The sequence below is a fragment of the Gekko japonicus genome, unplaced genomic scaffold (genome assembly GCF_001447785.1).
Source record: "Gekko japonicus isolate JY-2015 unplaced genomic scaffold, Gekko_japonicus_V1.1 scaffold25, whole genome shotgun sequence".
Lineage (NCBI taxonomy): Eukaryota > Metazoa > Chordata > Lepidosauria > Squamata > Gekkonidae > Gekko > Gekko japonicus.
Window position 1 is genome coordinate 1,503,240 of NW_015171502.1, and position 11,985 is coordinate 1,515,224.

The 11,985-nt window shown below is 53.1% G+C and overlaps 1 protein-coding gene across 1 annotated transcript in view; it reads right to left on the bottom strand.

Annotated features, from left to right (window-relative positions):
* DCST2 (DC-STAMP domain containing 2) overlaps positions 1 to 11,985 on the bottom strand; it is a 66,070-nt gene that overhangs the window by 116 nt on the left and 53,969 nt on the right. The window contains exons 12-15 of the mRNA XM_015419103.1: positions 8,387 to 8,460; positions 6,842 to 6,935; positions 4,747 to 4,992; positions 1,223 to 1,377 (exon numbers count right to left, since the gene is read on the bottom strand). Of these exons, the coding sequence (XP_015274589.1) occupies positions 1,223 to 1,377; positions 4,747 to 4,992; positions 6,842 to 6,935; positions 8,387 to 8,460 (569 nt within the window). The remainder of the gene's footprint in view (positions 1 to 1,222; positions 1,378 to 4,746; positions 4,993 to 6,841; positions 6,936 to 8,386; positions 8,461 to 11,985) is intronic.

Here is an 11,985-nt window from a genome sequence, read left to right on the forward strand (position 1 = left end):
GACACCGCACGAGTCGATGGGTGTGCGACTGCGAGGGGAGTGGTGGGAGGTGGTACAGGGAGGGGCCGTGGTTCAGTGGACGAGCCCCTGCATTGCATACAGAAGGTCCCAGGTTCGACCCCCGGCATCTCGTTAAATAGACCAGACGGTAGGTGATGTGAAAGACCTCCGCCTGAGACCCTGGAGAGCTGCTGCCGGTTTGTGTAGACAGTATTGACCTTGATGGGCCAAAGGTCTGACTCAGTATAAGGGTGGCTTAGTGGAAGAGCCTCTGCTTGGCATGCAGAAGGTCCCAGGTTCAATCCCCAGCATCGCCATATAAATGGACCAGACAGTAGGTGATGGGAAAGACCTCCACCTGAGACCCTGGAGAGCCGCTGCCATTCTGAATAGATGACACTGACCTTGATGGACCAAAGTTGGGGAGGGGGCGTGGCTCAGTGGTGGAATATCTGCTCTGCATGCGGAAGGTCCCAGGTTCAATCCCCGGCATCTCCAGTTGAAAGGACCAGGCATTACGTGATGGGAAAGACCTCCACCTGAGACCCGCTGCCAGTCTGAGTAGACAATACTGACCTTGATGGACCGAGGGTCTGGTTCAGTACAAGGCAGCTTCATATGCATTTTTAAGGTGGGGTACACGGCTCAGTGGCAGAGCATCTGCTCTGTGTGCAGAAGATCCCCAGCATCTCTGGCGGAGTCCCTGGCATCTCCGCTGTAGAGGACTGGGCAGTAGGCCACGTAAAGGACCTCCGCCTGAGACCCTGGAGGGCTGCTGCCAGTCTGAGTAGACAACGCTGACCTTGATGGACCGAGAGTGTTTGTGGCTGGGGGCTTCAAAGCTGTCCCCAAGTCACTGTTCCCCAGTGCTTGTTATCAGCAGTGGCAGGCAGGCAGGCAGGCAGGACTGCTGTATGCGCCTGCATGCAAATTCGTGCATGGGAGCAAAGGGAAGTGTGTGACTCCCCTTGGTGTGTGCCCTTGCAGTGAGAAGTGCGTCATTTTGTGACTGCCGCGCACATCCTTGTGTATTTATCCTGACACCACGTCTGTGCCTCATCATTTAATATCTAGGTATCCTTCTTAAAGGGGAGAAAGGGCAGACGGATCGGTTGGGTACCCATCCCTGCCAGCCCTATTGGACCCCTTGGTCTCCCCATCCCTGCCAGCCCCAGTGACCCCCTTGGATGACCTTCTTCCATCTCCGGCATGGGACGCCCACCAGGTATCTCCACCTCCTCCAGAGGTCTTCTCTCAGATTTGGTCTCCTCCTGCAGGGGGCGCCCCTCCGATTTCACCTCCTCCAACTCCTTGGTCTCCGGGGTGGGTCCCTCACTGCCACTCGTCTCTGCCTGATCTTGATAGGTGAAATCCAGGCTGTTGGGAGAGACGGGGAAGCTTGTGTGATCCTGCCCTGGCCAGGCCCGTAGCTACTGTGGGGCTTTTGGAAGCTCCGCCTCCTTTCTTAAAGGCACAGCCCCACAAGAATTTCTCCTGTAAGTGCTTTTTTCAATCATTTTTAAAACATTTTTTTAAAAGCATGCGCTCTTTTAAGCAGAGTGGGGTGCTGCAGTTGACTAATTCCCAGATTGAGCAAGGGGGTTGGAGTAGGTGACTTCTAGGATCCCTTCTAACTCTGTGTCAAGGAACTGGTCTCCTTTAAGAGAGTTTTTCTGCCTAAGTATTGGCTTTCTTGACTCTAGAAATCATCACCTCCACCTGCAGGTTTGTTAGGAGAACTGTTCCTTAGGCTGGCAGAAGTGATTAACTTGCAGCAGCTGAGAACTGTCATCTAAAATGGTCAACAGCTGAGAATTTAGAGATCTATCCTGGTAATGGCTTTCTACTGGCTAAATGACTTTTTTTCTGCACTGAGAACTTCTGCCCCTCCAGGGGAAAAAATGGCCGCACAAACCACCAAATCCTGGCTTTGGGCCTGGCCACATCCAGCTTTAGGCTTTCTCTAAGCCACAAGTGTCTATTGGCTTTCTACTACTGTTTAAGAGTACTGTTTCCCTCTTTCCCCATGAGCATTATTTATTGCTATTTACTTCATCCATACCCTGCTTTTCTCCCCAACGGGGACCCAAAGTGGCTTACAACACTCTTCCTCTTCCATTTTATCCTCACAACAAGCCTGCAAGGTAGGATAGGCCGAGAGCCTGTGACTGGCCCAAGGTCACCCAGCCAGCTTCCATGGCAATGTGGGGAATCAAACCCGGGTCTCCCAGATCCTAACAAACCACTGCACCAGACTAGCTGTTTGGGAAGATGCTTAGAATTATTTTGCATCCCTCTACCCTCTTCCTTGGGTATGTGGAATGGGATAAGATAGCCCGATCTCATCAGAGCTTGGAAGCTAGGTTGGGTCGGTACTTGGATGGGGGAGACCACCAAGGAAGACTTTGCAGAGGAAGGCAATGGCAAAAGCTGCCGCGGCTTATTCCCTTGCCTTGAAAACCCTACTATGGGGTCGCCATAAACTGGCTATGACCTGATGGCGCTTTACAACCAAACAGACACACAACCTCGTCGTTTTCTGGAAAAAGGTTCCCAGTTTAAATCTGCAATATGGAATTGCCCTTTCTTGGGCAGTGACTACAGTTTTACTCTAATGCAAGATTAGGTATGTGTCCCCCCCCCCCTCTTCAAGTATGGGGACTGTTTTATATTTGCATACGAGTTCCAGTTCCAGTAAAAACAATTTCTTAGTGTATAACTTTGGGGGGGGGGGTTTGGAGGGGCATCTCACATTCAGGGTTATCTTCCTTTTGAGCAAAGACACTATTTCTGGAATGCCATTAAAAATGGGACACTCAAGCCACTGTGGGCAGACAACTCCTGCCCTAGACGGGCCAGAGAGGAAGTTGGTCTGTCTGGTACGTATTTCTCCCACCCTTCTCTATGGGTAGCGCTTCCTGCCTTTTTAGGAGCAGGCTCCAGGGCAGGACTTAGCAATGTTGAATCCCTGTCCCACGGTTCCCAACGGCACCCAGCCTTGGTCCGGAAAAATCAGAGCCACCCCAAGTGGAGCAGGGCCGTAGTTCAGGGCTGCAGCATCTACAGAAGGTCCCAGGTTCAATCCCTGGCATCTCCCGTGGGTTTTTGGTGTCTTGGGTGAACGATGATGGTAGCGTCTCCCCTTCCAGAATACATACAGAAACCCACCAACTCCTGCTAGTTTGGTGTCGTGGTTAGGAGCGTGGACTCCAATCTGGGAGAACCGGGTTTGATTCCCCGCTCCTCCTCCACATGCAGCTGCCGGTGTGACCTTGGGCCAGTCACAAGTTCTCTCAGAGCTGTTCTCTCAGGAGCAGTCCTTGGAAGAGCTCTCTCAGCCCCACCTGCCTCCCAGGGCATCTGTTGTGGGGAGGGGAAGGGAAAGGAGATTGTGAGCTGCTCTGAGACTCCGAGTGAAGGGCGGGGTATAAGTCCAATCTCTTCTTCCTTCCAATTGCTGCAGTCCTGAGTGAGCTTCATTGTTTAGAGGGGGGTTTTGCCATCAAGTCCCAGCCAACCTTTGGCATTCTCTCCTGGGCTTTCCAAGGAGAGAAATTTTCAGAGGTGGCTTGCCCTGGCCTGCCTCTGTGTAGCAACCCATCCAAATACTGGCCAGGACCAACCCGGTTTAGCTTCCGAGATCTGACAAGATCGGGCTAACCCAGGCTATCCAGGCCAGGGCATGCTTACCTGGGAGTAAATCCCATTGAACGTAGTGGGACTTACTGCTAAGTTGAGCATGCATGGGAGGAATGCTGATCCGGCTCCCTCGCTGCCAGCCTGGTGTAGTGGTTAAGAGCAGCAGGACTCTGATCTGGAGAACCGGGTTTGAGTCCCCGCTCCTCCTCCCCATGAAGCCAGCTGGGTGACCTTGGGTCAGTCACAAGTTCTCTCGGAGCTGTTCTCTCAAGGGCAGTTCTCAAGAGAGCTCTCTCACACCCCACCCTACCGCACAGGGTGTCTGTTGAGGGGAGGGGAAGGGAATGGAGATTGTCAGACTCCTTCGGGTAGTGAAGAGCGGGGCATGACAACCGATTCTTCTTCTTCCTATGATGGCCATTTTGTGGTAGCCATTTTACGGCTGCCCCCACCACATGGTCAGAATTCCAAAGGTACCCTCAGGCCCGAAAAGTCCAGGGATCCCTGCACTAGGCCTGGGTTTCCTAGTAGATGGGCCACCCCTGCCAGGGGTGAATGTAAGTTGGTACGGGCTTGGTACAGAGTCCTGGTGGTAAGAAAGTGGCCTAAATGGTCCCTCCAGTCTCCTCCTCTGAGCCCCCAAGAGCCAGAGTGCTGGTGAGAAAGAAGAAGAGGAGATTGGATGTATACCCCGCCCTTCACTACCCAAAGGAGTTTCAGAGTGGCTTACAATCGCCTTTCCCTCCCCCTCCCCACAACAGACACCCTGTGAGGGAGGTGGGGCTGAGAGAGCTCTTGACAGAAACTGCTCTTGAGAGAACAGCTCTGAGAGAACTTGTGACTGACCCAAGGTCACACCAGCAGCTGTCTGTGGAGGAGTGGGGAATCAAACCCGGTTCTCCCAGATTAGAGTCCACGCTCCTAACCACTACACAGACACTGACATGACCCTTCACCCTGGTGGTCGGTAATGTGAAAGACCGCTAGCCAGAGACCCCGGAGAGCCACTGCCCATTGGAGCAGGCGACCTTGCTAGAGCCAGGGTCTGACTCAGGGTAAGCCCGCTCCATGCATGCATATGGCGACCCTCCCGTCCCCTAGGCTCACCTGGAGGGAGACCCCGAGCTGGGGGTGCTGCTGTCCCTTGGGCTGCTGGATTCGCTGTCCTCGCTGGAGCTGCTCCCCTCCTCCTTCAGCCGGTCGAGTGTTTCCTGGGCCGTCTCGGGGGGCAGGCGGCGGCAGGCCCCCTTCCCTTTGACGGCCCGCTTGATGCCCCGTTCCTCACCCGGATGCTCCCGGAGTGCCTTGACGGCCACCGTCTGCAGGGCCATGGCCTCCTCGTCGCTGGAGTCGCTGGAGGGGGAGGACACGTCCCTTAGCAGCCCCGTAGCCAGAAATTTTGGGTAGGTGGGACATGGGGAAATTTTGTGGGGAAGCAGGGGAGGGAGAGGGGAAGGGAAGGGAGAGGGGCAGCTGCACGCTTTCCCCAAACTCCAAGTGGCAAATTCGCCACTTGAAGTTCAGGCTTGGGCAGCCCGCACTCAAAAAACACCATTTAAAGCAGGGGTGTCAAACATGTGGCCCGGGGGCCGGATCAGCCCCCCGGAGGGCTTCTATCAGGCCCCCAGTGGAACTGGCTGTCTTCTGCTTCTTCCAGTTCTGTTGCTGTAGCGTCATCGTAGGTCTGCAGCTTACAGATACATACCTGAACAGCATACTCAATATTGCAACTGCACAGACATCTTGATGCAATAATTCAGAGCAAGAGGTGTCAGTTATCAGACACTGTCAAATAAACAAAATATTGCAAGAGTGCTGATGTTTTAAGCATGTTTTTATTTTAAGTTTTTTTAAAAAAACCCTTTGTGTTTGTGTCCTTTATGAAGTTTGTATCTCCGCTATGACACACATGGCCCGGCCCAACAAGGTCTCGTTTATGTCAGATCTGGCCCTCATAACAAATGAGTTTGACACCCCTGATTTAAAGGATTCCCTTAAATGGTGTTTTAAACGGTGTTTTTGAAGCAGGGGTTGCCCGTGCCCGAACTCCAAGCAGCGAATTCGCCACTTGGAGTTCGGGGAAGGCAGGCAAGATTTAAAGGGCTCTCTGATCAGCTGGAGGGCCCTTTAAATCTTGGAGGAGTGGAGGGAAAGGGGCGGCTGCAAGATTTAAAGGGCCCTCCAGCTGATTGGCGGGCCATGTGCTTTGCCGATCAGCTGGAGGGCCCTTTTAATGTAATGGGAGAGGGGCAGGAGCTGTTGTAGGGTGTGCCTCACGTTTGAGGGGGCGAAGCCCTGAAATGCCCCACCATAGTTACGGGCCTGTCCCTTAGCATCCTGCCTTGGTACCTGATCGCTGCCCGGGTTTCTCCCATCGGAACGTCTAGGGGAGGCAGGTAACAGGGTTTCCCCCCCTCACTGCCCCGACTGCTCCCCCAAACAGTTCTCCTTTTCTCCACATTGTGCCTCAGTTCCTTGAAAAACATCTCCATTGAGCATCTCAGCTCACCCTATTTACCCCATGGGGGCTCCCTTGAATTTCTTCCCGTCCTCTAAATATTCCTGGTCTTAATATATGTAGTCCCTTCTGTTCTTAGCCCCCACACTGTTGAGATTTTTTTTCTTCCTAGCAACTTTTCCCGCTTCCTCTACACGCCCCGCCATCTTTCGACATTATAAGGCGGGTGGTTTTCCCCGAGCAGCTGGGGTGTTTGTGAACATTCCATGGCACCAAGCTCAGCTTGTGGGGGCTTGCACCCTTGCAACTGAAAGAAAAGGTGCAGGACTTCCTCCTTGGCACACCTAATCCTCAGATAGAGGCAAGGGGGATTCCACAACAGGAATGTACCTATTTATTGGAATGCGTGCGGTGTGAGTTAAGTGTGTGAACAGACACATTTATGCAAATATATCCAGTTTCTACTGGGGTTTTTTCTGGACCTCTCTCTCTTCCGCACTCGCAGCGAACAGCTCCGTCATGCTCTCTGGTGGGTCTGGATTGTGACTAAAGGCCCCTCTTTGCCTTTGGACAGATGGGCATGGAGCAGAGGACGTTACAGTTCCCCTAGATGCCCCTTGATCCTGGGCAAGGAACGCCAACCTGTCTCCTCCTCGTTGCTAACATCTTCATTCCAGCCTCACTGACCTCTCCCCGTTCTCCTGCATTTTCCGGTACTGCCCCGAGATACATTTCTTTACTCACATCTCCTCATCCAGATCTCCCTGAAAGGTTAGGGGGCCCATGCAGATGGAGCAGATGTTGTTCAAGAGCCGGTAGCATTTGGGGCAGTAGATACCTGGGGAGAAAGGGCAAAAGTAGCCTGACATCAACCTGGTTGGGTTCCCCCACCCACCCAGGCCCTCTGTCTGAAAGCCACTGTGATGTAGCCAGGCCTGTAGTGACGGCCTTGCCCCCTTAATTAAAAGCCCCGCCCCCCACAAGTAGCCCTGCCCGAAACCTTATTTTTGAAAACAGCCCCCCCCCCCCCCCGGGCTTATTGGTGTAGTGGTTAAGTGCGCGGACTCTAATCTGGGAGAACCGGGTTTGATTCCCCACTCCTCCACTTGCAGCTGCTGGGTGACCTTGGACAAGCCATAGTTCTGTCAGAGCTGTCCTTGAAAAAAGAGCAGTTTCTGTCAAGAGCTCTCTCAGCCCCACCTACCTCACAGGGTGTCTGTTGTGGGGAGGGGAAGGGAAAGGAGTTTGTAAGCCGCACTGAGACTCCTTCGGGTAGTGAAGGGCAGGGTATAAATCCAATCTCTTCTTCTCTTCCCTCTCCCTCCCACTGTGGAATTTTTTTGGGGGGGATAATGGGACCCAGGAAGAAACAGCTCAGAGGGCATTTAAAGGCCTTCTGAGAGTTCCCTTCTGCAGGGCAAGAAAGCTCAGAAGGTCACACAAGAGGGGCACCTTCAGTACATCTCCCAGAATCCCCCTTTCTGCTAGCCCTGTCCTGCCGTAGACCACCTAGGTCACGGTGAGTCTTTCAGAAGCATTCCCATGAGCCTTTGGGAAACACGAAGGCCATTCAATGTCCTCTGAGCTGTTCTTCAGGCTTGGAGCCTCCCACTTTAAAGACAGGCCCTCGGATTAGTGTCATTAACTAGATTTTAACTGCCCCCTTAAAAATTTAAATACCCTTCGAACAACAACAACAAAATCCTGGCTATGGGCCTGGATGTAGTGGTTAAGGATGTCGGGCTGGGATCTGGGCGGCTCGGGTTCGAATCCTCACTTGTGCCATGGAAACTCGCGGGGCGACACCTGGGCCGGTCACAGACTCTCAGCTTAACGTACCCCACGTGGCGGTTGTGAGGGTAAAATGGAGGCGAGGGGAATGACGTAAGCTGCTTTGGGTCCCTATGGGGGTGACAGGAGGGGTACAAATGAATTTCACTAAATATCTGAAGACCGGGGGGGGGTCCCTGACCAATGTTCCCTCTAAGCTGTGGAGTCTTGTGAGCAAAAATTCTACTTCGTGAGCTACTGGCATTAAAGTTGTGAGCAGGTGATTTGGCTGCTGCATAAATTAGTTTGCTCTGGAGCCATCCTTCCTGAGGTAAGACAAAAAGGTGTGCGCCGGAGGCTGAAAAACAGTGAGCTAGCTCATACTAACTCAGCTTAGAGGGAACTCTGTCCCTGACACCCTGCCTCCTTCAGGCCTAGATGACGTTTTCAGCTGCAGATCTGTACACAGGGGCTGCCTCTCTGCACTGCGCGCACCACACAGCCAAAGAACGGACTTACGAGAGCCCACTGAAGTCCTCTCATCCAGAAATGTGGGTCGCCAGAGGACACTGCCGCCACATGCATCTAGGAAACTGACAAGCACATCATAGAGAGGACGGCTTTGCCCCCAAAGCCTAGTCCTTTAGAGGCAGACTGCCTCAGAACATGGAAACTCTATTTAGCCATTACACATTGAAGGCCCATAAAGGGAGGAATGAATAACGGGGACATCCTCGCCTCACCCGTTGGTACATAATGCTTACTCAGTGCCTGGCTCTGCAGCTGCATGAGGCGGGCAAGGAAGAACTGGGGTCAGGGATCATGCACCCTACCGGGCTCACCCCCCCCCCAACCCTAATATTTCGTTCCCGGACACTATAATCTGTCGCAGGCTCCAGCAAGCTAGCTTCCTGTCCACACCCCCTACAACAAACACAGAGGGCGATAATGCCTCTTTTTTGGGGGAGGGGGATTCCACCTTTCCTAAACATCCATCCACCTAAACAGCATGATAAAAAGTAGAGACATCTCCCTGCCAACAAAAGTCCACATGGTCAAAGCAATGGTATTCCCAGTAGACATGTATGGCTGCGAGAGTTGGACTATAAGGAAGGCCGAGCGCCGAAGAATAGATTCTTTTGAACTATGGTGCTGGAGAAGACTCTTGAGAGTCCCTTGGACTGCCAGGAGATCAAATCAGTCAATCCTAAAAGAAATCAACCCTGACTGTTCCCTGGAAGGCCAGATAATGAAACTGAAGCTCAAATAGTTTGGCCACCCAATGAGAAGGGAGCACTCACTGGAGAAGAAGACCCTGATGCTGGGAAAGATTGAAGGTCAAAGAAAACGGGGACGGCAAAGGATGACATGGTTAGACAGTGTCGTAGATGCAACGAACATGAAATTGAGCCAACTTCAGAGGGCGGCGGAAGACTGGAAGGCCTGGTGTGATCTGGTCCATGGGGTCGCGAAGAGTCGGACTCGACCGTGCGACTGAACAACAACAAATTCCATCTTTTATCTTTAAAAATTACAAATTAATTTTTTTCTATGGAATCCCCCAGCGATGCAAAAGCCTCAGCTTTGGCCAGGGATGTCTGTCTCCTTTTCTCTCCTCCAGGGCTACCACATTCACAATGAGAAGAAGTGTTGTCTTACAACCACTGCTGAACCTCCACACACTTCTGCTGTTCGCTTTGTAACCCGTCCTTAGCCGGCCAGTCTGTTGCCAGAAGATCTTTAATTCTGTTTCATCCCCATCCCAATCTCGCCCCCTTCAAGGCTCTGCTGTCACTTTTCCACTAGGGTTGTCATGCCCCCCGATGGGGGGTCGGGGGTTCCCCCACTTTTCGGGTCCCCAATCCATCGCCGGCTCCCAAAGAGCCCCTTTTGTCCCTGACATGCCCAGCACGGTGATGTCATCGCACTGGGCATGTCACACGGGGGACGCTCTAGCATTTGGCTTAAAATTCTATGGTGACCATAGAGTTTTTGGCCAAATGCTAGAGAGTCCCCTGCACGATGAGCCTGTAGGGTTCCGAAGTACCTCCCTACGATCCGGCGGGGGACACATGCTTCCCCGCCGGAAGATTCTTGCTTGGAACATAGGCGCTGCACTAATCTGTCGCCCAGACGTGACGTAGGCACGTAGCCGGGCGACACTCTAGCAATAGGGCTGGAAACTCGATGGTACCATTGAGTTTCCAGTCCCATTACCAGAGCGTCGCCCAGCTACGTGCCTACGTCACGTCTGGGCGACGGAATAGTGCAGCGCCTGTGTTTTCCCCGCGGGAAGGGTCCCGCGAAGAACTATACATCCCCCGCCGAATTAAGGTAAGTACTTGGGAGCCCTGTGTGCCTGGTATGATGATGTTACTTCTAGGTGATGTCATTGCAGTGCGTGCCAGAAGATTCAGGGACCCCGGCTGGAGCCCCCCGCCGGCAACCAGGTAAAAGAGCCGGCAGCCCTATTTCCCACCCACAGGAACACAAACATTCCTGCGTTTTCCCAGTCAAGCACCCCTCTCCCGTCCTGTCTGGCCCCACTGATCATTCAAACCCATTTAAACCTTTTAAAACAAAACAAAACATGGCATTGGAGAAAGTGCAGAAAAGGGCAACTAAAAAAAGTTGAGCTGTAATTCCAGGGGATCTCCTGGTCCCCCCCGGAGGCTGGCATCCCTGTTCTTCCCCTGGCTTTTCAGATTCTCAGATGGCTCCAACCTGAAGCCATCACATTTGGCCTTGTCCAAATTATGCATGGGACAGAGCAGGTCGAGAAAGAAGTACTTTTCTCCCTTTCTCGCAAGACAAGGTGGGCACTCAATGAAATCGCTAAGCAGTCGGGTTAGAACAGATAAAAGGAAGTACTTCTTCATCCAAAAAAGTGGTTGACACATGGAATTCACTGCCACAGGAGGTGGCGGCGGCTACAAGCATTGACGACTTTAAGAGGGAATTAGACAGGGGTCATTTCCTGCGCGAGCGCACAAGAGCAGAGCTCCAGCAGTAAAGAGCCCAGGGGGCGGGCACATGCAACAAGCCCCACCCCCTGATCCCACCAGCCCTCAGTCAGAGCAAGAGCAGCCAGGTAAGTTGCAGAGCTCCCCCCGGCCCCCCGGTCCAAAACAGTCCAGTGGTACCTTTAAGACCAAGTTTTATTCAGGTACAAGCTCTCCCTCCTCTGTGAGGACAGAGCTGCACATTCCCCACCCACCCCAATAGCTAGCAATCCAAAACAGCCCAGTGGAGCCTGAGTGGTGGGTGTTGCCTTCTGACACACTTCCGGTGATGTCAGGGGGTGTGGCATATGCAAATTAGTTATGCTAATGAGTGATGCTAATGAGCTCCTGCACCTCTTTTTCTACGAAATGACCCCTGATTACACCATACCAGTTGTTCCTATTTCGTTGCCTTCCCTGCCCCCCGCAAGACAAACCACCTTGCCACAGTCACAGCTGAAGGGGATCTTTTTCAAAACCAGAAACACACCTGAAAACAAATGGACATTTTCAAACAGCTGGGCAGCTGTGCCCAAGAGGTTCACATAGGGTTGGCAGTGCTGGCTTGGGAAATTCCTGGAGATTGGGGGGGGGGGGAGCCTGGGGAGGGCGGGGTCTGGGGAGGGGAGGGGCCTCAGCAGGGCACAATTGCCATAGAGTCCGCCCTCCAAAGCAGACCCCACCTGGAGGCTGGCAAGTCCTACCTGCTGGCCTTCTCACCTCTGCCCTGCTAGCTACCAGCGCCAATGTTCCCTCTAAGCTGTGGAGTCTGGTGAGCAAAAATTCTACTTTGTGAGCTACTGGCATTAAAGTTGTGAGCGAGCGATTTGGCCACTGCATAAATCAGTGTGGCTCTGGAGCCATCTTTCCTGAGCGAAGACAAAAATGTGTGAGCCGGAGGCTAAAAAACTGTGAGCTAGCTCACACTAACTCAGCTTAGAGGGAACACTGACCAGCGCTCACCCAACCCCCCCAACCCCTCTACACAGAGGTAAAGGCAGAGATCTGGACAGGGCTGCTTGCTTCCCAGCCTCTCCGGCCCTTCCTCTGTGCCGTTCTGTCCCACATTAGCCTTGTCTGTCCCTGCCCCCCCCCCCCCAGCTTCCACCCCCGGCA